Source organism: Emericellopsis atlantica (genome assembly GCF_019669845.1).
Source record: "Emericellopsis atlantica unplaced genomic scaffold F5Z01scaffold_38, whole genome shotgun sequence".
Lineage (NCBI taxonomy): Eukaryota > Fungi > Ascomycota > Sordariomycetes > Hypocreales > Bionectriaceae > Emericellopsis > Emericellopsis atlantica.
Window position 1 is genome coordinate 66,586 of NW_025764740.1, and position 25,785 is coordinate 92,370.

At 54.3% G+C, this 25,785-nt stretch overlaps 6 protein-coding genes across 6 annotated transcripts; 3 read left to right on the forward strand and 3 right to left on the reverse strand.

The window, feature by feature from the left end:
• Nucleotides 1-162: 162 nt before the first annotated feature.
• Nucleotides 163-1,981, reverse strand: F5Z01DRAFT_376270 (uncharacterized protein). Its single transcript, XM_046259381.1, has 3 exons — nt 1,557-1,981; nt 484-1,502; nt 163-433 (listed from the first exon to the last, which is right to left on the reverse strand). The coding sequence occupies exons 1-3, from the start codon at nt 1,587-1,589 to the stop codon at nt 346-348; spliced, it is 1,140 nt and encodes a 379-aa protein (XP_046114255.1). The 5' UTR covers nt 1,590-1,981; the 3' UTR covers nt 163-345.
• Nucleotides 1,982-4,543, reverse strand: F5Z01DRAFT_376350 (kinase-like domain-containing protein). The gene is made up of 3 exons (XM_046259383.1): nt 4,384-4,543; nt 4,304-4,334; nt 1,982-4,256 (listed from the first exon to the last, which is right to left on the reverse strand). Exons 1-3 carry the CDS (start codon nt 4,445-4,447, stop codon nt 2,375-2,377), a joined length of 1,977 nt encoding a protein of 658 aa, XP_046114256.1. The 5' UTR covers nt 4,448-4,543; the 3' UTR covers nt 1,982-2,374.
• A 704-nt stretch (nt 4,544-5,247) lies between these two features.
• Nucleotides 5,248-7,446, reverse strand: F5Z01DRAFT_666489 (uncharacterized protein). Its single transcript, XM_046264236.1, has 2 exons — nt 6,520-7,446; nt 5,248-6,472 (listed from the first exon to the last, which is right to left on the reverse strand). Exons 1-2 carry the CDS (start codon nt 7,064-7,066, stop codon nt 5,415-5,417), a joined length of 1,605 nt encoding a protein of 534 aa, XP_046114257.1. The 5' UTR covers nt 7,067-7,446; the 3' UTR covers nt 5,248-5,414.
• Nucleotides 7,447-8,044: 598 nt separating this feature from the next.
• F5Z01DRAFT_677895 (proteasome stabiliser-domain-containing protein) lies at nt 8,045-13,594 on the forward strand (the record flags this gene model as incomplete). Its single annotated transcript, XM_046265405.1, has 1 exon — nt 8,045-13,594. The coding sequence occupies one exon, from the start codon at nt 8,045-8,047 to the stop codon at nt 13,592-13,594; it is 5,550 nt and encodes a 1,849-aa protein (XP_046114258.1).
• A 5,296-nt stretch (nt 13,595-18,890) lies between these two features.
• F5Z01DRAFT_376716 (uncharacterized protein) lies at nt 18,891-20,886 on the forward strand. Its single transcript, XM_046259386.1, has 5 exons — nt 18,891-19,346; nt 19,405-19,545; nt 19,744-20,010; nt 20,063-20,664; nt 20,729-20,886. Exons 1-4 carry the CDS (start codon nt 19,030-19,032, stop codon nt 20,661-20,663), a joined length of 1,326 nt encoding a protein of 441 aa, XP_046114259.1. The 5' UTR covers nt 18,891-19,029; the 3' UTR covers nt 20,664; nt 20,729-20,886.
• Nucleotides 20,887-21,676: 790 nt separating this feature from the next.
• On the forward strand, nt 21,677-22,813 carry F5Z01DRAFT_629724 (uncharacterized protein; the record flags this gene model as incomplete). The annotated part of the gene is made up of 1 exon (XM_046261679.1): nt 21,677-22,813. One exon carries the CDS (start codon nt 21,677-21,679, stop codon nt 22,811-22,813), a length of 1,137 nt encoding a protein of 378 aa, XP_046114260.1.
• Nucleotides 22,814-25,785: the final 2,972 nt, after the last annotated feature.

Sequence of the window (25,785 nt, forward strand, 5' to 3'; positions counted from 1 at the left end):
TATATAGTAGTAAACGATATCAATGATACCATGATTCTCCCAAACAAAAGGAACAAAGGCATCTACGCATCTCAAGAAATGGACTGCTCCCCTGCTGTTTCAATGCAAGAATGCTACACGTACAATCATCTTTTGCCGTTCCTCGTCTCTTGACTCGTTCGCGTATCCAAGCAGATCCTTCCTTCCAGCGAACACGAAGCTTCTCTCGGCCCCGGTTCTCCTGGTATCGTCCTCCTTGTATTGGTCCTCCTCTGCGACTTGAAAGCTCGGTGGGGTGTGTCGGATTGTGGTATTGGTGGGTACGGGATATAATTTATTCAGTAAAAGCAAGAGGAGATTGCTCGCTTAGAGAGAAGTCTCCATCTTGTCGAGGATGGCGCGGGTGAACTCGTGGGTGGTCGACTCGCCGCCCATGTCACGGGTGCGGTACTTGCTGTTGACGGTTAGCTCTCAATAGTCTGAAAAACGGTGTACAGAACTTACCCCTCCGCAATGACGGCGTAGACGGCCTTGGAGATGCGGTTGGCGTGGTCGTCGAGACCGAGGTGGCGCAGGAGCATGGTGCCGGACAGGAGCATGGCAGTGGGGTTGGCCTGGTCCTTGCCCTTGATGTCGAGACCGACGTGACGGCAGCCGGGCTCGAAGACGGCCACCTCGCGACCCATGTTGCATCCGGGCACGATACCAGGGCCACCGACCAGCGCAGCACCAATGTTGGAGAGGATACCTCCGTACAAGTTGGGCATGACCATGACGTCGAACTGCTGGGGGCGCGAGACAGCCTGCATGGAGGCGTTGTCGACAATCATGTCGTTGACCTCGAGGGTAGGGTACTCCTTGGCCGTGGCGTGGAAGGTGGAGCGGAACAGACCGTCAGCCAGCTTCATGATGTTGGCCTTGTGGATGCAGGTGACCTTGGAGCGGCCATTGGCGAGGGCAAAGGCAAAGGCGAACTTGGCGATGCGCTCCGACTTGGCGCGGGTGATGATCTTGAGCGACTCGACGACACCCTCAACGCTCTGGTGCTCGAGGCCGGAGTACTCACCCTCGGTGTTCTCACGGATGATGCACAGGTCGACGTCCTTGTGGCGGGTCTCGTAGCCGGGAATGTTCTTGATCAAGCTGACGCTGGCGTAGATGTCGAGCTCCTGACGCAGGGCGACGTTGAAGCTCTGGTGACCCGACCTGTCAATGGGGGTGTGGAAGATACCCTTGAGACCCAGCTTGTTGCGCTTGAGCGAGGCGACGCTCTCGCGGAAGGCAGCCTCGGCCTGGGCGACGTTGCCAAAGTCGGAGACGGCGACCTGCTCCCACTCAATGGGGACGTTGTCGGCCTTGAAGATGGTCTTGACGGACTCGGTGATCTCGGTACCGATACCGTCACCGGGGATCAGGGACACGGTGTACTTGCCGCCAAACTGGGAGGGCTTGAAGATGTCGGACTGGACCGTCGCGAAGCCGCGAGCGGCGAGGGGCTGCTGGACAGCAGCGCAGCGGAGGGCCTACATGGAGTCAGTCGAGCTCTAGAATTGCTCAATGGCTGGTGCGAGACTCACCTGCGCCGTGCGAAGAGATCCACGCGACAGCATCTTGGGCTAATCGAAATGAACTTGTGGCAGAGGAAGAGCGGGTGACGTCGGGATCAGGTGCGAGGCCGGTCCAGTTCAGAGCAGGGCAAGTCTCAGTCGTCGTCGTCGGCGGCGTCGTCGTAGGTCGTCGTCACGGGCACACGAGGGGAGAAGGGAAGGGGATGGGTCGGAAGAAGTGAGGAAGAAAATGTTGGAGAAGTTCGTGGCTTTGGAGCAAATCCCGCAACAACGGCCATACAGACGCGCTCCAGCCTTTTCTCTTTGCCCGACCGACCGACCTCCAGGCTTTGCCGAGCGCAGTTCTTGCCCGTTTCCCACTGGAAGCCGCTTTTAGTGGGGCGCCGTCGACCTCTGTCGGCGCAAGCTCGGTTTGCGACGCGGAAAGCGAGCCCTCGGCCGAGCAAGTCCATGCAATTGGTGCACCCGCTGGAGCGTTTCCACATGTGGATTAGCCTGTCGTACGTTTTAGGATTAGCGTTTCTGTTGACAGCAGCCCGCCGTGGCCTCTTCATGATACCCTGCTTACCCTAGAACGGATACTGCCGCTCTTCGTCGCCAGCCTCACTTCTTGCGTCCAGAGGGCGGGTTTCCCATTCATACTTCCCAAATATTGAATGACAACGATTGTAGTAACGACGCCAGCGTTTACATTTGTACCGCGCGCTGTATGGCGATAAATACCGACCAGCCGGAACTCCAGCCCTGAGCCCCCGGCCCTGTCCTTTGGCCACCTATTATATATACTCATACCTTTATCATCATCATTATGATCATCATCGTCCGTGTCATTGCATATCCTCCTCATCGAGAGGCTCGACTCGGACCAGTATCTCCTCCAAGAGACCCTCGAGAAAGCTGCCAACCTCCCGACCCATGCCAACGGGTTCCGCCTTATCATAGTGATCAATCTCCTTGCACACATGCGCCAGCTTGAAGACCAGCTTCCGCACCCTCTCGTGCGCAGCTTCCGCGCGTTGCTGCTCAGGAGTTTGCGCTAGCCCGGGAGGACACAGCTGTTGCACGCGAATCTGGCGCCGCTTCAGAGCCTCCTCTAGAGCCGGGAACATGACATCGTTCAGCGCATCCAACTCGCCATTGGGGTTTGCGGGCGCTGGTGTGGGAAACGAGTTCGGCGTCGTTGATATCTCGGACATTGGTAGCGGCTTTTGCGCCACAGAAGTTTGAGGAATGGGTGTTGCTCTCGGCATGGACTGTGATGGCACGCGCTGCTGCGCTGGCGATGCACCTCGAAACGGTGGTATCTCTTGCAAGTTCAGCGGGGGAGCATGTGCAGTTGGCGACTGAGGCTGTGGCTGATGTGGAGGTGGTTGGGGCTTCTCAGGGGTGGGTGTTTGCGAATTATCCCCACGCAGCGACGGAGCCAGATTCAGGTTGATCATCCCCATGTCCCTCTGCAGTTGTGCCTGGAGCTCTCGGTCGTAGTCTGGGGACGCTTGAAGCATGGGCGGTGCGTATTTCTGGGCTCGTGGTGTCTCCATGGCATCTTCCCGTTGCTTGCTCGGACTAGCTGGCAAGGGCACCTTTGTGGGTGACATCTGGGCGGGCACAGGCTTCCGTACAGGGCTCGTCTGTCGCGATGTTCCCGTATTGCTACCCGCCTTGAGGGTGTCGTTGGGCTGAAGCGCAAAGTCCCTATTCTTGATGGGACTCGGTTCACGCCGCCTCTCGCCATAATCGTCCGCACTTTCCGCGGTGCGCGATGATCGCGCGTTCGTGCCGTTTTCGTTCAGCGGATTGAGCCCCGGTCGGTGGAAAAGGCCGCCCTTGTCCCCAACCAGCTTGACAGTGCCAAAGTCCCACATGTCCTCGTTCATTCTCTCTGGCTGGACGGAAGCTTGGTTGTGGTACTCGTCGTTCTCGTCGTTCTCATCATTCTTATGCGTCGCTGCCCACCGCGTGTGACGCTCTATCAGCTCGGTGAGGTAGGTCGTCTTCTTCGCCCTTCTAATAAAAGGATGCCGTAGTAAGTCCTTCGCTGTAGATCGATCCTTGGGGTCACGTTGCAAGCACAGCTCGATGAAATCCTTGAATGCCTTTGTAAAGTTGCCTTCTAGCCGTGGGGGTGGGTTCTTGGGAATGAGGAAAAGCACCTTCATGGGGTGAATGTCCGCATATGGCGGCTCGCCGTTGGCCAGTTCCAAGGCTGTGATACCCAATGACCAAATGTCAGCCTTGTGATCGTACCCTGACTGCTTGATGACCTCGGGCGCCATCCAAAAGGGAGTCCCGACAAATGTGTTCTTTTTCGTCATTGTCGCTGAGAGCTGGCCGGAGACGCCAAAGTCGGCGAGTTTGACCTGACCCGTGGACGCGAGTAGCACATTAGCAGCCTTGATGTCGCGATGCAGCTTCTTGTCCGAGTGGAGATACTCCAGGCCCATGAGAAGCTCCCTCACAATGATCGCAATGTAGTCCTCCCCAATATTGCCAGGCTTCATCAGATCGGCGCAGCTTCCTCCCGAACAGAATTCCATCACAATCCATAGCTCGGCGCCGCGTGCGTATGATCCATGGTACTTTGTTACGTATGGCGATTGAAGTTCGGACAGTATGGCGATCTCTTGGATAATATCCTCGACCTCGTCTTCTGCGCTTTCAATATCGATAATCTTGATGGCGACAGCTTGACCGGTCCGTTTATCGACGCTAATCTTGTCAGCTGGTCCTTTGACTCGTCGAGTGCGTCAGCTTACCCTTTGTACACCTTGCCAAAGCTACCCCCGCCTGAGAAAATCAGTCTCGCTGTCGATTCGGCACCATGCTTTCAACATACCAATGCAGTACTCTTTCGTGTACAGCTGCTGCGGGTCCAGGGCCTCGCTCTCCTCGTTCGCCATAGTCTCGCGCCGTCGATCGTTGTGCAAGGGCGGTTGTAGGGGCTCTTTTAGGGATTACTCGTGAACTCGAGTCGTTGGAGGAGGAAAGGTCGGGGGTGAATGCTGGGAAAGTCGGACAGGTACGTAGCAGCCCCCCACCCAATCTCGACTCGAGGAAACAAAACAAAGCAAGATTCCCAGATCTGACGCCACGCTAGCCAGGGTGGATGTAGACGTTGCACGAGCGCGGAAAAAGGAAAGACAACGCGGCGGTCAATGCAACAATGGAATTGACGAGTAACTGCAGGGTCGGCGATTTGTTTACGCCCCCATACAAATCACAATAGAGTCGCAACAAAGGCGGTCGAGGGGTCAACCAGAAAAGGGACTGGAGAAGGCGGTGGTGTTTTGGGTCGCAGGAAGGCGCCCGCGTGCACGAGGTCCAATCGATCCTCATGTCCAGTCGCCCGCGCCGCATGGAGGGGCAGCGACGGCTATACCGAATACACGGGCAGCTTTGCGCAGTGTGCTGCACTGACCCGTACGCGGAGAGTAACAATTGATTGGACACAATCTAATACGTAGCTTCCATCGTCTCACGATACATACTAGAAGGCTTGCAACGCTTTGGTTCACTGATCACAACAAAGGCCATCGTCATCACAACTGAAGCTCAGGTACGGAGTACTCCGTACCTATGAAGTCACTTCTCGGCTTTGGCTTCGACCAAATGCGGCTTAGCGCAACGCCTCGAGACAGACGTGCAAGGAGACCACTCACTCCCTCCCTAAGGTACCTTTCATCACAAGTCTTTCGTGACAAATAGACAAGAAAAAAATGGTATTTACTCCTGCCGGTCTATCAGAACCGAAGCAATGCCCTCAACTCCAAATGTCTGATACCTAAATAGTCTGCCGAAAACCTGACCTGCGTGGGCGACCTAAGGTATGCAGAGATGGGTCTTGATCTCCCTAGGACTGTTGTCTAATTACTCCTCAATGAACTCGATCATGACTGTCCCTTGTTTCAAGCCTTGATCCACAATCGTAGCATCCAGGTTCTCAATGAGATCCTGTCCCTGTGGCATCTTCTTCAATTCAAACTCGACACCCTCCTTGCCCTCCAAAGGCTCAGCCTTCAGCCACTCGTAGATCCGGCGCACTGGATCATTGAGATTGAAGCGACGAATCACACGACCAGTAGGATGACGGAACTGGATGCGAGTAGTGGTCGCTGGATCGTTGTCTGGCTCTGTGTGTGGATTCGAACTCGAAATCTTGGAGAATGTGCTCTCCGCTGCCGCTGGCTCCGGCTCTGGCTCTGGCACCTTTGCTGCGCTCGTGCTAGCTGACCCAGACTGTCTGGTGAGAGAGTCTGGATCGTAGATGTTGGCTGTCGAAGAAGAACCACTACTGTTTGCAGCACCAGCCATGCTGTTCTTCAGCGCCATCTCCAACATCTCGTCCTCCGTCATGCGGTCGACGTCGATGGGCTGTGGTTTCTTGGCTTCTGCGTGGGTGACTGGGTTCTTGCTGTTCGCTGCCAAGCTGTAACGGTCCAGAAACTCGGCGACCTCGGCGTGGAAAGTAGCAGCTGATGGGAAGGGCCTCCCGCTCCAGACCTTAACCTGCTCGCCTGTTCGAGGATCGATAATGGATACATGTGGGTAGTTGTCGGGGTTCTCGTGGGTTCGCCCTGGAAAGTAGAAATTGATGTACTCGCCGGCATCGTGAAAGTCCTTGTCGTACTGCAAGAACAGGAAATGATCCTTGATGAGCTCCTTGACCGCTTCGTCTTTCCAGATATCTCGGTTGAGCGCCTGGCAGTTGAAGTCGCTCATGTCTTGCAGGTTCACCATGATCCAGCGCTTGTCCTCCTTGCCCAACGCGCGAACATCGTCCCATGCCAAGTCGCGCTCCATGATATCATACGGTGGTCGGAAAAGGTCCGCAAGACGGCGCGTGTGGGTGCTGCCTTCGCCATCACCACCTCGCACAGGCTCCGTATCGTCCCAGATCCGCTGTCCAAAGGGCCCTCCGGAGCGACCTAGCTCTTGTTAGTTCCGTCCTTCCCTCAGGCTTCTGAGCCCTTACCAGGAGCAGCCCGTCTGCGACGTATTTGCTCGAGAAACGCCGCGTGGGCACCGCCGTCATCCTCCTCGTCTGCCCATGCCGGGTTGGGTGCAATAAGTGTCTCGGTCGTCCGGCCTATCGGCGCCCGAACGCCATCCTCGCCCATGCCATCTGCTCCTCCAGACTGGCCGCCACCTTCACCGTAAAGTTCGTTCTGTAATCGTCTGGCCATTGCCGCATCCTCGTCTTCTTGTGCCATGGCAGCCGCCCGTTGCGCCGCTGCTTGACCGTCATCCTGGTCGCTTTCATCGTCTACTTGCATTATATCGTCGTCATCGCTGTCGATCTGAATGATCTCACGGGACCCTTCTCGTGTTGTTGTAGTCCCACTGGTGGCTGCGGGTCGACTTGGGACGCTGGTCTGCACGTTGGAGGCAAGCTCGGGGTTTTCGAAGAACAGCTCGATAGCTCGTGAGACATCGTTGTTCGATAAGTTGAGGAATCCCTGCGCCACTTCTGTGCTTGCGCCAGTGATGCCACAGAACATGGATATGGATTCTTGCTCCATCACGGCGAGCTGGTGTCGGATCGCGGCGGAGGGGTAACGATGCGTGTGAAGATCAGTGGTGCAGGTCGCTCCGACAGCACTGAAGCCGAAAGTCCTCTCTCGTGTCTAGTCTGCGGCGACGGACTTGGGCGGAGTGAAGGTTGAGGAGACCCTGAACTCAGATGGAGACCAACAAGATTGCCCCGCTGTTCGCTTTCAAGTTGAAAGTATTTGGGGGTGTCCGTCCAGCGCAGTCGAATGGCAATTTCGTTTCATATAAAGCAAACGCGTATCACCCTGTCCAAAATGGACTTGTTCCTTGTCTGATATCGTGATATTTGGGTACCTTAGAAGGGAAGATGAGGGCGACTGAAGCTTGAGCATGCGAGCAAGCAAATGTTGATGGAGCTAGGCAGGGCCGGCAGGCAGGCCCGGTGACGTCGCTGTGCGGTACACGCGATTCTTGGCCTACCCTGCAGTACGAATGACCAGTCGAAGGGACGATACGTTTGCGGTGATGTATGTGCAGCGATAGGATCATGCTCACCTTCTTATCAACGGGAGATTTGGCTGCATCTTTTCATATTCTATCAAACTCTGCTTCAAACTAAAATAGTGAACGTCTCTGTGCTTTGATGGTGAAAATATTCGCTTGACACATTTCTATGTTCAAAGTGGTACCACAAGACCTACATTACAACCGAGTCAGCAAGCACAGGTCTTTGTAGGTGAACATATCGATGATTGAGTAAGTTTATCCTTGCCAGTTACTTAATCGCTTTGCTTTTTAGTTTCAATCATACAATCTTGCAGACGACGCTCCGATCTCACGTGTTTACGTGCACGGCGCGCCATTCCCACACGTGCCGGCTTAGTCACCCCAGCACGCTCATGCAACGTCACCGGATTGCTGGCTGATGAAGGCGAACACCAGAACTATACTCGACCATGCCATCTTTCCTAATCTCATGTTGATCTCCCTCTCACTAGCTTCAAACAATGGCGGAGTCTACGGCGCAGCGCGAGCTGCAGCTCGTGGAAAGCGTTGAGTTCAAAATCCTTGCAGTCGCCAACAAAGAGCAGAAGCTCCACGAACTGCTCCAGCGATATTTACCGCCCGTCATACTCAAGGCAACAAGTGAGCATGATACAGTCAGAGCCAGAGTGATACAGATCCTGGGGCGCCTCAAGACGTTCATTCAGCCTCCTCAGATTATCCTGCCGGTGAAAGCACTTGTGCAACAATACAAGTCGCAGGGATCTCTCGTCGTCAAACATCTGGATTTGTCATTCATAGAGCACAGTATCGAGCGTCTAGACGACTATGAGCGGCGTGAGATACTGCCTGTAGCGCTGCCCGGAATTTCACAAGACATCGATACCCCGCGTGCTGGTCCGTTCTTCCTTATAGTCCTACGTCTCCTCCTCGACGCACAAATACCTCCCCGCGGAAGCAAGGACGATGAGGCGTTTCGCAAAAACGTCGGACTCGACGACCCTAAGGATGCTCATCATGTCGCACATATGATTGGGCTTTTTATCCGCCTAAGAACCCCAACAACTTCTCAGGATTGGACGCAGGCGAACCCTAACTGGGAGGCACGCAGCCTTGACCTTTTTGCCGTACAAAATTGGTCTTCACTCAAAATCTACCAGAGGCTGTCGGAGCTCAAAGCTAAGCTTGTGGCACTGTTGGCTAGTGGTGCGTTCACAGATGAGGAGAAGTTCTTTCCGGCACTGTTGGCAGCTTCGAGCTTTGATAACCGTGTTGCATCCGCAGCGGAGGAAATCATCAAACGCACTTCTGTCTCGTTGGAAGATGAAGCCTTGGTGACCAAACTCTTTGAGGCCCACGCCACACTCCCGGCAGCATACCGAACCCGAATCCTGAACATGCTAGCAAAGTCATCGATCTCTACGACCATGTCTAATCGGATAATGGACATCGTGAACCTTGATTTCATGTCAGACGATGCTGCTGGTGCTCAGGTATCCCTTCAGCCTTCTAGCGCACTCGAAAAGACCAAGCTGCACAAGGCTCTTTTCCAGTATTTGACCTGGGTGGCTCGGATGGGACCGTCGAAAGACGACTTCACCATTGCGCCCCAACTCATACACAAAATGACTGCCTACGTCAACAGTCAGGGTTGGCCATCGCCCGACAATATTAGCAACGACCAGGTCCAGCTGCGGTCTAGGGCTTACGAAACTATTGGCATGCTTTCTCGCAGTGCCGATATGCCTGTGCAAGAACGATTGCAACTTGCACAATGGCTATTCGATTCGCTATTGAAGGATCCTACACAGGAAGCTGTCGTCAATATTGACGGTGCTCTCTCGACCTTGACCGCGAACGTGCCGCCTGAAGTTGGCGACAAGAGCGAGTACTTGCAGACCATGTTGCTATCGTATATGCTGTGGGACGAAGACTATCCCATGGACGCAAAGAATTTCCCAGAGTACATGAGCAAAAAGGGCCCTCCTATCGTGCGAAGCACGCGTCATGCCGTGGTCAAATGGGCCAACCAGTGCTTATCATTCTCCAGCGTGCTAGGTCGGTGGATAGATATCCTCGCGATTGGCATGGGGTCAGCACAGGGTCAGGGGAACAAGAACGACGTTGTCGAGCAGGGTCACAAAGGCCTTGATCCCTGGACTTACCGTGTCAACAACGATGCAACACCTGACCTGCCTGACTGGAAAGAAATGGTTGTCATGTACTTTGGGACGCGCATCACACCCGCGAGCTTCAGCCAGCCCGGGTCTTTGGAAGAGGTCAATGACACTCCGGAGTCATTGCATCGCAACTTCAATGGGCCATATCTCACTGCAGTGCCCGTCGCCTTGCAATACATCAAGCGCATGATGTTCTTGTCGGCTTTGGGGTCCGATTTCCAACTCGAACCGAATTGGATGGAAAAGCTTGACTCCCAGATTGAGACAAGCGTGTCTATTCGCGAGAAGATCAGAAAGTACCTAAAGAACCCTGACATTGACAACGGATTCTGGCTCTTGTACCTGAATGCTTGTCTGTCTGGCGCCCTGGAAAAGGACAGCCAGATTGTCGAACCATGCTTGCGCTGTTTCATTGACGTGGCCTCTCTGGCTTCTGGCGGCGGCCTGGGCTACCTCGCGAGCAAGGCCGAAGGTCTAATATCCCTTGTCACCTCGAACAGAAAGGAGGTTAGGCACTTGGCCGCGCAAGCTTTCGGCATGCTAGCTGCACACCCAATCAACGACGAGAAGCTCGTGACAGATTGGAAATCGAAGTTGCAACAGATCTTCGCCGGCGCAGAGAAGGCCGTTGGCTCGGATGTGAACGCAGCGGAAGGTGCTCTTATGGCCTTTGGGTACCTCTGTTCACGTTCAGTGTACTACGATCGTCCGCGTACACAGGACATTACCTATCCCACGAACTTTCTTATTAGTGAGACCGGCCCAAGCTCGCTACACGAAGCTGCGTTGGAAATGTTTCCTCAACTATGGGCTGCCGGGCTGGCACTGCCGCCAAATGAGGGCGATGCAGATATTAGCAAGGTAATGGGCAGGCTCACAGCTCAGGCGAAGAAAGGCATTGAAAAGGCCATATTCGCTCTTGGCAGGTTGGCCATCAGCTTAGAAGACAGCAACGATCAACCGGCCACGGACGGCAACCTCCTCGCCGAAGGCAAACTTGGATCCATTCTCAAAGAACTGTTTGCCCTCCACGAACTCAAGCGCACCGAAGTTCAGTTCTCCGTTGGCGATGCAATCTGTGCGGCGGTTGCTCGTTGGGATTCGAACAGTGTCAAGCTCGGCCTCGATGTTGACGCCCGGAACGAGGACTTTCAGACAGGCATTCGCACAGACGTGGCAAAGGCAGTATTGGACAAGCTCTTCGCTGACTGCAAAACTACCAAGCCTTCCCTGTTGAAAGCATCCGGTATCTGGTTATTCTGTATCGTGCAGTACTGCTCTGATCTGCCTGAGATCCAGTCGCGGCTGCGAGAAGCGCAAACCGCCTTCATGCGTCTGCTCAGTGCCCGGGATGAGCTCGTCCAGGAAACAGCTTCGCGTGGACTCTCGCTTGTGTATGAGCGTGGAGATGCCGATCTCAAAAGTACTCTGACCAAGGACCTTGTGTCAGCGTTCACAGGCAGCGGAACGCAGCTCAAGGTTGAAGAGGACACGGAATTGTTCGAGGCTGGAGCCCTGCCAACGGGGGAGGGAAAGTCTATCACATCATACAAGGACATCGTCAATCTGGCCAACGAGGTGGGCGATCAACGATTGGTGTACAAGTTCATGTCTCTGGCTGCCAATGCGGCAACATGGACGACACGTTCAGCATTTGGTCGCTTCGGATTGTCCAACATCTTGTCCGAGTCAGAAGTCGACCCCAAACTGTATCCGAAGTTGTATCGATACCGCTTTGACCCGAATCCAAACGTGCAGCGATCCATGGACGACATCTGGAAGGCTCTTGTCAAGGACTCTGGGTCTGCGCTAGATGACCACTTTGATGCTATACTCCAGGACTTGTTGCAGAGCATTCTTGGCAAGGAGTGGCGAGTTCGCCAAGCGAGTTGCGCGGCGATTTCCGATTTGCTTCAAGGCAGGCCCTTCGCACAATACGAGGCACACTATCAGGAAGTTTGGGCCAAGGCGCTCAAAGTGCTTGACGATGTGAAAGGTAGCGTGCGTGAGGCAGCATTGAAGTTGTGCATGGCCTTGTCAACTGGCCTTGTGCGCCAACTCGAAGAGAACAATTCGAGTGCCGCCGCAAAGGCGATGATGAACGAAGCATTGCCATTCTTGACCTCCGAGAAGGGCATGGAGAGCTCAGTAGACGACGTCCGGGTCTTCGCCACAATCACGGTGATGAAGATTGCTAAGCGTGGAGGCGACGCCCTCCGGCCATTCATCCCAGACATGGTGCCGCAATTGCTCGGCCTGCTGAGCACGATTGAGCCAGAGCAAATCAACTACCACTATCAGCGCGCGGGCGACGACAGCCGGGACAAGATCGATAGGCTGAGGTCACAGATGGTTAACCAGTCTCCCATTTCGGAGGCGATCGAGAACTGCCTGCGCTTTGTGGATGAGGACGTCATGACATCGTTGGCACCCAAGCTGACAGCGACCATCAAAACTGCCATAGGCATGCCGACCAAGATTGGTTGCAGCAGAGTTCTGACAACTTTGTTCACCCGCCACGCAGCTGACATTGAGCCCTTCTCTGCCGAGCTATTGAAGCTCATGGAGAAGCAGATTCTTGATAAGAATGACGAAGTTAGCCAAGCATACGCAAGGGCAGCTGCGTACATTATGCGCGTTGTGTCCGATGCTGACAAGTCGCGCTTCAGCCGGCGGCTCGTTGAAATGTACGTACAAGCAGAGGAAGAGTCCCGTCGTCAGAAGATCGCAGACGTCGTCCTCTCACTAGCCAAGCTGTCAGCGGATCACTTCACCGCGAATGAAACAGAGCTTCTCCCATTCGCATACTTGGGCCTCCACGACATCGACGAATACACAAGCAAGGTCTTCAAGGAGGTGTGGGAGCAACATGCTGGCAGCAGTAGGACCGTCGTTCGTTACGCCCCCGAAATCGTCAAGTTGGCCGACGGGTGCCTCGAGACGACACAATGGGGTCTTCGCCATACGGCAGCCTTTACAGTCGGTGCCATGGTTGCCGATGTCGCAAGTGCGAGCGATGCAACCGGCTCCATCAGTGACGCCAACTTGAAACTACTGTGGCCAATCTTTGACAGGGTGCTCGCACTCAAGACCTTTCCCGGCAAAGAGAAGGTGCTCGAGTCATTTCCCAAGTTCGTCGAGAAGGGCGCATCGCTACGCGAGGACCCAAAGATTGCCGCGCAGATCCAGAAGATTGCACTCCGAGAGGCCAAGCGTAACAACGAAGAGTACCGAGTGCACGCTTTCAAGGCACTGTGGCAGTTTATCCAAGCGAGAAACAGTCCAGACGACATGCTGCAGGATGTTATTACCATTGTCACCCCATGGTTGGACGACTTTGCGGAGGACAAGATGGAGATCGACTCCAAGGACACGAAAGAAGACCTGGCTTCGAAGACTGCCACCAACGGGTTTCAAGCTATTGCCAGGGGCTACAGCCGTCGTCAACTACAAAGCGAGCCAAGCACAGTATTGGCCAAGATCGTCGACACACTAAGTCCCTACATGTCGAACCCCAAGTTCTTCGCGATCAAGCGCGAGGTGTGGTATGACGCTGTTGTCGATGCGATGCAAGCAGCAGCCGAGCAGTCGAACCCCCCTGGGAAAGACAATGGTGCCTCGCTCAAATTCTTGGAGAGTTTGGATGTAGAGCAAGCCGAAGCTGGCACTGAGGGTCAAAGGGTTCGACGCGCCGAAGCTATCGGGGCTGTGGCCAAGGCTATACAGGCCAAGGCATTTGGATCTGATGGTCCCAGTATAGCGGCATTTGAGCATCAGGTGCAGATAGCCGTGGGCAGAGAACGAGCGCTCAAGCCGCAACGCGCCCTGAAGGAAGCGGCAGAGGAGCTGGGCAAAGCTATGCGATCCTCGTAGGTGCACATATTCAGGAGATAGAAGAGATATACATCTAGCTGATCTTACATTGCGCCTGCAATCACACCGTCCATACCCCAATGCATTCTCGACTACACTATACAGACTTACAAAGCTCCAGATGATATTGCTCTTCGACCCTGCGCCCTCACGGGTGACGCGAATGCACGTGACCACTATCAATGACTCGGTGACCCATCCATCCCGCCAGGTCTGCCGCATCGCCAAGTCTTGCCCGCCAGGAGGACGAAGGAAAGGAGGGCCCGCCTCCAAGCCAACGCGGCTCGCCGTGCACGATTGCCCTTGCATTTCATTCCCACGCGGGCAAGGTCGGAAGCTTCGGGATCCTTTGGCCCACTGTGCCCATATTGCCTACAGCGTATGCACCGTGCCCAGGGGCGTCGATGCCGATGCCGGGCGGTCGGTACCAGCTAACGTACCGGCCTCCGTGAGGGGGACAGCTTCCTTGAAGACAAAAAGTCCAGTGAAGAGAGCCGGTGCAGAATGGTCCCCAGACTCGCCAGCTCAACAAACGGTCAAGACTCATGAAAGTGACAGATCCGGGGAATGGCTGATGCTTGCAGCGACTCGATCTCAGACATTACTGCTCGGAAAAAGCAATCGTACTCACGTCCTCGTGTTCTTACTGGCTGCTTGCAAATGCCAGTCGTCTCAAGACTAACGACACACCCCCATGGCTGCTGACAATTGTTCCAGGTCACCCTAGAGCGCGAGCGTGCATTGTAGATCCTCAAGGGAACGTGGGAATCAATATGTTTTTTTTCTCGTGGCACGTAGGATACCAGCTCGACGATTGCCCGTCAATTCCATATCAAGATCTAACGATGTTGGTGAGCAGGGTTCTTAGCCCTGTCGCTGCGCAGCAGCCAGCCGTCCCCTCAGCTCTCCACAAGATAAAAGTGATGATCACTAACAGCAGCCAAGTTTTGGAGTGGTGAATAGTCTCCGCAAGAGGGTCAACATGCCCTCATACTGCATATCGAGCTGCATGAAATCATCGATAGCTTCCACGGTTTGTTTGCGACCTCAGGTCCTCTCCTCCACTTAGCTTACGATGCAGGATGAATCGATGCTGCTGAGGTGTAGTAATGGACAGGCCATCAGCACGTAGATAACAATTGCAGGGCACTCACTATATTAACCTGCCATGGCTAGATGGATTCCCATTACTGATGAATTTTTCCTTGGATCTGTCCAAGCCATCGGCGTTTCATTCGCCGGTCGTGCAACTCTGGGTACAGACGTCAGCGTGTTTCGATCCATCTGGGAGACTGGCTGGACTGCAGAGTACTACCGACCTCAATTAGGCGAAGCATTATAGACAGTTATTAGTCGCGACAAGGGATGGCGATTGAGACATGATGAAATAATCAAAAGCCCTGCCTGCTAGTATCATGCCACCGAGACTGTCTTTGTCGTTCATCTCGTGCCATTCCACGGGGATCGCCGACATGATCGAATTTCCAGAATCCTATGCTTGGCTTGATGCGGTTTTCTGCGAGCCCCTGCTTTTGCTTGGATTGTTCATGTGCTCTTCTTCTTTGCTTCGTCAACCGTGCCGTGACGTCAATCAGGTTTTCTCCGCTGCAGCTATGTCAACCAGCGAGATCGATCTATGAGCCTCGCTGCCTTGTTAGATGCCCGGACACCCTATGATACTGGCCCCTTAAATAACCCCCAGAAGCGAGGAAGCTGCTTGTGTGACCCCTTCTTATTATGGTCAATGCATCATCGCATCCGTATCGGTACTGCCTGTGTCGCATGGTGCCCCGGCCAGCCCGCCTTGCCTCCCCTGGCAGTCGCCGTTGTCGCTGCCGACGGCGCGCACCACGCCATGACCTCGAGAAAGCGAGGCTGGCGCTGAAAGAGCTGCACGATTTCCATGGTTTGTATCCACCTGAGGACTGCGCTCGCAGGGGACACGGGATGTGCTTCGACCAGTGAGGGCTGTAGACGTCGCTGTAAGAATCCTCGAGCTCCAGGGCGAAAGAAAGCTAGTGGGCCCCTGTCAAATTCTAATAAACACACGGCCCGGGCAGAAGTGAAGTTGTCATGATGCTCTCACAGACGGGGAATATGTACTTTACCCAAGGTAGTAATAGCGGCCTTTGCAGTCCTCAGCTCTACTAATCAATCGTTGAGCAACAGGATGCCTGCATCCGGATGGAAGTGAGGACTGAAGCTGCTGGCATTCCAACGACTGGACAAGAGTTAATTGACCTTGCTAGTAGGTACCTTATTCAGAGCTCACACCGATGCGCCTGCCTCTACCCGCGGTCGCCAATACGCTGGCACCGAATCATGGGGAGAAGACAGCGGGCGTTCCTGCAATATTGTCCAGGACTGCTGGATCATACAGATCACGCTGGAGATGTTCACAACGTATCGATCACCATCGAATGGCAGGAAGCAATCCGGTGAGAGTGCTCCTGCCCTGCGCGCTAGCGACACCCCCACCCGCCAGAGATTCGAGTCCAGTCTCCAGTCCTCGCAAAAAAGTCCAAACTCTCGCAAGTCATCATGCTCCCCACCATCATCGCCCAGCACAGCGCTTCAACAACTCCAAAAGGCTCACGTCGTGAACAAAGTTTGAACTTATTCGACGCCGCGCAGGTTAGCCGTCCAGTCGAGTTGGCGAGCAGTCAATCAGATACCGTGCGCAGCCCTGTCATGGTGACTTAAGCCCCTCGTTGCCCACAAAGTATGAGAGTTTGGGCCCTGTTTTTATTATCCCCTTCGTCTCTGCCGTCGCTTCGTGATCGTGTCGTTCGATAATTCTCATCCGTGCCGTTTTGCAATTGTTGCCCCTCCAGCACCGATACCGCACTCGGGCATCACCACATACATTATTTGCACTGATCTCAAGTTCTGCGAATTGCGCCTCAACCGCGTCCGTCATTCAACAAAGACCATTTACCTACATCAGCACTTGGCATCCTACTGCAAACCTCGTTGTCATCAGCGACATTTATCACACGACGCAGCCGCGAACGGTGCTCCAACAAGCCTCCAACAATCCAACAGCAACACATCGAAGATCCCCTTGCGTTTTGGCAGCGCCTCTGACTCCGACCACCCCCCCCTTGCCGACCACGCGCTCCACACTTGGCCCAAGTCCCCGCGCGACTCGGCCCAAGGCTGTGCTCACTGCTCTTTTGTGCGGTGGATTGCGTCGTGGCCCAAGCCAGACCCAGCTGTGCGGCGGATCTATGGGAAAAAAAGCTTTCGCCCGTCATCTCAGTTGACTCTTCCCTCTGTCCCATTCTCGTGAACCTCTTTTGTTTCTCTAACCTTCTTCACATCGAATTCCTTTCCACGTCACGGCTGCCACGGTTTATTCCCTTGCGCTTGTTTCGGCGAATTGGCTCAGTGTCCGTTGTTTTTGCCGGCGCACAAAAGTAAGTGCTTCAACTCCAGCCCCTCCCAGACCGATTTTTTTCGACTCGGTCTCCATGTCCCTCCCTCTTGCCCTGGCACCTGTCGACAATCTGGTGGTATCTTCTCCGCGACGCCGACGACATAGCCATCCGACGCAGTATATCGCCGACTTTTGGCTCCATCCCCTCGATGGAATACCCGCAATGACGAAACGACGGACGAACACGGTGGCGGAGTGTGTGACGCGCATGGGCGGAAGTGGGCGGACGTTTCGACATTGGCAAAGACCGCAGGCAGCATGAACGACGAACCCGATTCCGCGATGTATACGATTCTTGGCTCAAGATGCCTGGCACAGCAAGCTGCTCGGCTGCAACTGCTATATTGGGCGCAGCTCTCGAGTCCCTCTCCCTCCTAGCCACGACCTGCGCAGCGGAGCCCGGGGAAGAAATTGGGCGATGAAGGGAGGAATGCGCTTGCGATGGCGTGGACTGTTGACGACGGCGCATCTGATATCCGGTGGTCAATTCGGACGACGAGGACAACTTACTGGGCGACGCGCTGCTGGCAAGGACTTTTCTTCCCGAGGGCGGGCAGGGCCAAGAAATCGACGGAGAATATCACGCGAATGGTACTGAACGAGTACCTCACAGTCGGCGACTCGCGGCAACCCGAACGGAACTGGAGAAGATACCACCGGAGACTGTCTACATTTTTGAGCACGTTTCTTGGCGCTACGGAAAGCTGACTTTCAGGTTGTCGTGATTTAGCAGCGCGAACAACACTTATTTTCGGAGTCTCGGCTTTGGGTTTGGATACTAGTCTTCGCGATCTGTTCCTCTCCCGACTTCGCCTTCAACGTCTGATTTACGGTCTTTCCGGCACGAGGTACGTTGTGCGGAGAACAGAAGCAGTAACGGCACTGCGTGGAGGTTATGCCGGGTTTTGCAATCTATGCTGACGCACGGGCGCAGATCTCACGATTTCCCACGACAAATCCTACATTATCAGCTTTCCGCTTTGAGTTCTTGCTTCAAGGTTTGTGCTCTTTCCGGACTGCATACACGCTGCTTGTGTTGCAAAGGCTGTCGGAAGAAATGTCAACTGACCGAAATAGTCACTCGAAGTCCAATCTTCCCTGCGAAACATTTTCATTGTATCTACGTCAAGGTTAGTCAGAGACCCTTGCGCTATGCGCTTGCTGTGCCTTTTTTCGTTGGTTGGCTATGGTGATGGGGGGAAAGGGAGCGCTGCTACCTCTACCGTGTGTTTTCCGTCATGACCAGACAATTTTGGAACCAACGGCCTCTTCCGAGTGGAATGTTCGAGATTGTTTCGAGAGCTACAAACGGTCGAGAACTTGGATTCATGGCACTACCCTGCAGCGGTAGCTGACGGCTTGCCCTTCAGCCCGCGCTCACTCCCTTGAAGGCCCATCCATCCGCAGGGCAACCACCATTGACGTCGGTCTTTGGAACAAGCGCTGACCAAGTCATCAGGTACAGGCTACACTAGCATTTCAAGCAACGTCAACGAAATATCTTTGGTAAGCACTTGGAATTCGCAACACTTCCCCCAACCCCAACCCCAAGCTCATCGCACTTCACTTCATCGCGTCTGGGATATCCTCCTTTTCTGGCAAGACCCCTTGCGCTGGAGAGCATATTGTGATGCAGAGACGTATGCCTGGGTAACACGCCTGTTGCGCCTCGTCGAGTTGTTGTGCCTTCACGCCACGTGACCCCATGGGCAATCATCAGACGCCTACATGGGGGCCCCTACACCCCAAAAGGGCCTCACGATGATGCTCTCGGTGCTGTCACTCGTTTGTGTGACCAGGTGAGCACACAGAGTGCACATGCTGAGGACCTGAGGGTCAGAACAAGGTCACCACTCGATTATGGGGTGAAATCTACAACACTCCCTCAACCTTTCCCCGTTCTCTTGCCGCTACTGCACTTGGATTACCCAACATCTTCAGTTTTTCTTATTCTTTCTTTGCGCTGGTCCTGAGAGCTTCTGCACGCATTTCATCGATGACCCGTTTCAATATTCAACGCCCAGCGACTTCGAACATGGCTTCTCCTCAAGACAGAAAAGCTAATGAGCTCCAGGCCATGGATCCCTCATTCCCTAGCAACGGCGGTGCCTACTCCAACGGCACGCCCCCTGGTGGCGACCCCAACCAGCCTCCTCCCGGTAACGGCGCTGGCAACGGCCAGGACGTCCCCAAGACCACCCTCTGGATGGGTGAGCTCGAGCCCTGGATGGACGAGAACTTCATCAAGGGCGTCTTCATGTCGCAGCTGTCTGAAAATGTTAATGTCAAGGTCATTCGCGACAAGAATTCTGGGTATGTGGAGTGCCACCCGCTGGGCGGGCTGAACGAACATGTTGCTTACACACTTTAGTAACGCCGGCTACTGCTTTGTCGAATTTGCGACCCCTGATGCTGCGGCTCGTGCCCTGAACTTGAACGGCAGCGCTGTTCCCAACTCTTCCCGCCAATTCAAGCTCAACTGGGCATCTGGTGGTGGTCTCGTCGACCGTCGGTGAGTACTCCTTCCCGAATCACATCTTCCCATCCCGCCTTCCTGCGTAATCAAATTGCTGGTCATTGCCACTGTCTGACACGCTTGTTTTGCATTCGTGTTCGGTACAATCAATCTCTTCCATCACGCTGTCAACCATACACTCTTGCATCATTGCGCATCATCTCTCCGTTGATCACAAACTGACACCATTACCAGCGAGGACCGTGGACCTGAATATTCGATCTTTGTCGGCGATCTTGGCCCCGAGGTCAACGAATACGTACTCGTCTCGCTCTTCCAAGCTCGCTTCCCATCGTGCAAGTCCGCCAAGATCATGACGGACGCCATGTCGGGCCAGTCCCGTGGCTACGGCTTTGTCCGTTTCGCCGACGAGACCGACCAGCAGCGCGCTCTTGTAGAGATGCAAGGTGTGTACTGCGGCAACCGCCCCATGCGCATCTCTACCGCGACTCCCAAGAACCGGTTAGCTCTTTCGTCCAACACTAGGCCGCGTCCCAGACACTGACATTTCCAGCAACAACCACGGCTTCCCCGGTCACGCGCATCACGCTAACCCTATGATGGGCGGTGGTATGCCTCAGCAGCACATGTGGGGTGGCGGCATGGGCGGAGGTTTCCCTGGTGCCTACGGCGGTGCTGGCGGCGGCGGTGCTTTCAACCCTGCCTCGCAGATGAACCAGTTCACCGACCCCAACAACACCACGGTTTTCGTCGGCGGCCTTTCCGGCTACGTCACCGAGGATGAGCTCCGCTCGTTCTTCCAAGGCTTTGGCGAGATCACCTACGTCAAGATTCCTCCTGGCAAGGGCTGCGGCTTCGTTCAGTTCGTCCACCGCCATGCCGCTGAGATGGCGATCAACCAAATGCAGGGTTACCCTATTGGCAACTCGCGCGTCCGTCTCTCCTGGGGTCGTTCTCAGAACAACTCCGGCGTCGGCACCCCTTACCGCCCGGCACCTCCCCCCCCTCACTACCTTGGCATGCCTGGTCCCGGACCCGGGCCTAACGGCCCTGGTGGTCCTGGCGGTCCTCCTGGCGGCCCCCCTGTCGGCCCTGGCGCCTTTGCTGGCGGCCACTTCCCTGGTCCTCAGGGCCCTCCTGGCCCTCAGGTCTAAAGTAAGTTGCTTTCCTCCGACGGATGTGCTCGCATAGAAGTCAATAGGCTAACCTTTCATCCTAGCCTCTACGAGTAAACTTTGGCTTCGTCTTGATTACGCTCTGCTTGTCATGATGATGAATGGCTCGCCCGCCCGATGCGCAATATGGGGCATCATTAGCTTTTTTTGAACTTTTGCCACGACAGCAATATGGGATGACATGACTGCGATTTCTTCCGTCCCAAGAGCGCCATAACGTTTCTGTCACGTTTTTGCACTACCAAACTTGGGATTCGTCACGACACACCTACGACAGGCTTTCCTTGAGTCTAGGTTATGAGTTGCTTTCCTGGCGTTGGAAGATCTAGAACTGGTTTGCGTGCAGTCAATTGAAAATCCGTTACTTTTGCGTTCTGGTTGCCGTTCTGCGTGCGTGTATGCATTTCTGGATTGTCGTGGCGTTCAGTCGGTGCTGCTCATGAACATGTTTGCATCGTGTGTTTGCTTTCGATGACTTGGGCCTGGCTGCCCTTGTCTCGCGTGTTGCAAGCTTGTGATGCTGGTGCCAACCCGTGGATAAAGCGCTTTTCGAAGTAACAGTCTTGCTGACGTACATACTAGGTCTCCGGCGTGAGGTAGACGAGCGTGCTGAGGAGATCTCATTGCCATCCTTATCAAAGACGCCCCATGCGTGGCTCAGGGGCTGCCCTTGAACTGCTCTGAAGGTCATTAAAGTTCAATCCAAAGTTAGCTTTGGGGAGAACTCACACAATATAACCGACGGCTTGAATAAGGATCTGGACAAGGGCTCTCGGGGGGCATTATCGCGAGATCCTGCGGGGACGAGATGGAGTTGTCGAATGTATTTAGCCGTCCACCCAACCCTGGGGCTCCCCGCATGGTACCCCAGATCAGCAAGATGGGGGAACCTTGTATATATATATGGTCCCGCACCTTGACGGTGTCTAGTCTAGTTGATGGCCATATCTAACTGCTCCAAGTTACTTGCGAGGGTTGTCTTCACTCTGAAGATGCGTGCCTCATCCCTCATTCTCCTCGGGGGGCTTGCCCTCGCAGCCGCGAAGAGCTGCACATCCATGGAGGACTGCTCACTCAATGGTATCTGTACATGCCATCATACCTGTCGCTGTGATCCCGGCTGGACGGGCTCCAACTGTGGCAAGCTGGACTTGCAGCCCGTGGAGCGCTGGACGGGGTACAACAATACCAACTTCACCAACCCGGACTTCTATCGTGAAGGAGGCGGCAACTCGTCGTGGGGCGGCCAAATTATTCATGATCGAGAGGACAAGGGACTGTTCCACTTCATTGCAAGCCAGTTCAAGCATGGCTGTGGACTCTCCGCCTGGCGACCATTCAGCCAGGTAATCCGTGCCGAGTCAAGAACGGGTCCCCGAGGGCCTTTTATCTGGAAGCAGACTTTGTTCGATACATTTCGTCACAATCCGACCGTTGTGTGGAGTCCAGCCGACGAGAAGTATCTCATACACTTCATCGGACAGGATTGGGAGACACCTGATGTGTGCCGATCGACAAAGACCAACAACACGATATCCGTCAGCACATCGCCTGACTTGAAAGAATGGACGGAGCAAATACCTCTTGTTGTCAATGTGACAAACCCCACCGCCTGGCCCCTGTGGACTGAAGACGACCATACACCCGAGATGTTGCTCGCCTCTGAGAAGAATAACATTTACTACTCGCCTACCGGCTATGCAGGGCCATACAACCTGACCGTCGAGCCCGGCAATATCGAGATCCATCCTAGCATGCGAAGTGAAGACCCGTTTCTCTGGCGGGACAAGCGTGGTCATTGGCATTTCCTCGTACACCACATGGCCGACATCCCTCTCGGTCTGAAGGGTCCTCGTGTCGGCGCGCATGCTTTTGCACGCGACTGGCGAGGTCCGTGGACGTATGAAAACGAGACTCTTGCCTTTGATGCTTTTGTCGACTTTACTGACGGTGGGCGGACGGAGTACTATCGGCGTGAAAGACCCAAGCTGTATTTTAGCGAGGACGGGGAGATGACGCCGTTGTATTTGGTGAATGGGGTGCAGGAGTTTGGTAATATTTCTGCGTACACGCTTGTTCAGCCTATCGGAGAGGCTTGGAAGGCGTATGAGGATGCGCTCGGCAGGTGAAACTTCTGGTTGAGATTGGCGTTGGATGTGTTTGCTCTGTTGATTTATTGGCAGTCATGATCAGGCATCGCTGTACACTGAACTTGAGCAGTGGCATGGCCTTGCGTGGTTCGTTCGATCCGTGGCACAAGTGCATGTTACAATGTCGGACTACTTTTCTTGAGTAATGGTCAAAGACGCTGGTGGGCCGACAGGGGAGGCGGGAAAGATCTACTCTGCAAACTAGGTTAGCCAGAAACGAAGGTAAGGTAGCTTGTTCAGCCTCGAGAACTTACGACGATGGTAGACCTGTCGATTCATGGCCCCTAAGGGGATGCCCTGTTCCTCAAGCCACCGCTGCTCAAGGGCAGCAGCAGCCTCCTCTTCCTGTTCTCGGCGAAGCTGCCGTCGATTCATATCGACGGTACTTCCAGGCCAGTTCAAGGGGCAAAGGCCAACTCGGCAGAAGACACAGGCAAAGAAGCTCGCGAGGAAAGCGAGGAGAACGGCCAAGAGGAGCCAGAGCCCGGGGGTCATATGGTTGTTCATCGGTATTTCCTGTCGTTGGGATCATTGCTCGGAGAAGACATGGAAAACTTGCTATCCGTTGAGACCTGGGTCAAGAACTGGCCTTGAGCTGGGATACCGTGAAGCACCGCCAGCTACTATCAGTTTCCATGTTGCATGAATGCACTGGTGAGGCAAACCGCTGCTTGACGCGGGCAAACACTCACACGAAAGTGACTGTGCCAGGCAATCACAAACCTTACGCACCACAGAGGAGCTATGTAGGAGAGAAGTTGTGATGTTGGGATGGAAATTCAATCCTGCCAACGAAAGAGGTCAGATCACTCTGCCCTGACAGACTGGGCATCACGTTTGGCCATTGATAATTCACCTCGTCATGACACCACTGGTAGCTGAGATAATTCTCAGCCAATGGGAATTTTGATCAGAAGATAATGCAACCGAAGGTGGACTGTGTTCCCTCATGATTGTCTTGCTGATTGTGAGCTTCTCACGACTATAAGAGCACCGCCTCTCGCCCTTCTTCAACCTCTTCTTGTTTCACTCAAGCCCCAGACGTATCTCTCTCCCGCCCGCCACACCTCACGGCATGAACTTGCGATCAGGAAGTCTTCTCTCAGTATACAGCAGCCGCCCAACGGGCTCACTACCCAGAGAGGCTGGTCGCTGTTTACATGTATTGGTACGTCCTGCAACTCTCTTCTTCTCCATTGCTCTCCTTCCACCACGATAATCAACCGTGCCTCTTGGGTTCTTGTCCTCTCCTCCGGCACTAGTGCTTGAGTGAGTGGGACCTTGCTAGCAAGTCACTAATCCCCCCGGTTTCCAGAAGTCTACCTCAGTCGCCGGTTTTGGGCTGCAATGATGACCATACGTTTTTATCTGAGCCACGAGTTGGCGAAGATTGAAGAAATATCATTGAGTCTGAGCACCAAACTTTCAGTGGAAGTTCCCCAACTTCTTCTTCCCTTTGCCGTTGACTTCCCGCTTCTGTCTTTATGCTATTCATGGTGTTTATGATTGGTTTATTGGGCCTGTTTGCCGTGGTGGTGACTGTGGCGTACATAGTTCGTTGTTGGCTTCGAAAATGTACTTTCGCACAAATAAAATTAGTCTCTGCTCAGAGTGACTGCCTTTCAACTTGCTGATCTTAGGTATTCTGCCTGCGTGCGTCTCCAAGATTCGCTTTCTGCACGGAGCCTGCAAACTCTCCAGGCAGCACCAGTAGCAGCTATGTCCAGCTACAAGAAGAGAGCATCGCTGCCCCGGGCGAGTTGTACAATGTAATGTATTAGAACAACTTCTTGTCTCCGTAATGACCAGGTGAATGACCCTGCCAAGGCTTCCATGCGTTGAACCAATCCGGTCTTACATCCAAACCAAAGGTAGTACTCCGTATGCACGTGGACTTTGTCGACTGCACAGGATCTCAACATACTCACGCCAAGTCCAAAGTGGATACACTGTGACCCGTCGGTGTCTACCGTAACTATTAGTCGCCGACTCCAATCTTTTGGAAATCTCAAAACTCATAAAGCAGCCATTCAAGAGACCCGGTCCCACCCCTGATCTTCAAAGGGAGAAGAACGACGGGATGGCTGTCAGCAGAGCCCAGACTCCAGTCGTCGGCTTATGCCAGCTCCTAAGCACCTGCGCTTGATCATAGAGAGCTCAACCCATGCATGAATCGAGCAATGAATGGTCCGGCATTCAATCGGGAATAAGGTGATATCATTGATATTTGTGGTGCTTCAGCAACCAAGTCGCCCCAAACAGGGGTTGGAGCCCACTGGGACGCTGGCCCCGAAATCATGACTCGCATCGCGTGACTGGGCGTTGTGGCGCTCCTGCCGTCCAAGTCGTCGTACGACGGTGCGAAGGAGATCATCTTCGCCAAACGAAACAAGCTGCAGAGCATGATGAATGACCCTTTTTTTCGCTCACTGTCCATCTTAGCAGTGAGCAGAGAGCAGGTTGCCTGGACAGAACAACAGCACAGCAAACAGGGCAGCCCTTCTCACCGAGGGATCAAATATCGGCCTGTTGCATGTGGTGATGTCGACGCCACATTATTTGCATGTCCAGAGGTCCAGACTCTTGGTGCTGGTTCGCGATGTGAGCCAGAACGGGTGTACGCCACGGCTCCTCATCAGGCCTACTAGCTCGCCGCGGGTCCATCACCTAGCGTCCGCCGGCGCCTCAATTTCGCCATCTTGACATAGTCCTCGACGCAGCATAGAACAGCAATGGGGCACGAGAGAAACCCTAATGCTACGGCGCAAGGGTATTATGCAGTTGCGGATCCGTTGAAAGGCGCTTTGTCGGGCCAATGCCAAGCTGACTAGGCCAGCCGTTGGGCCCTAGCTCGAGGGGGCCGGGGGGGACTAACTACTAAGGGGGACTCAAACAGGCCTCTAAATTAGTCCCAGTATCAAGGCATGTCACTGTTCGGGGCCGCGTACCGA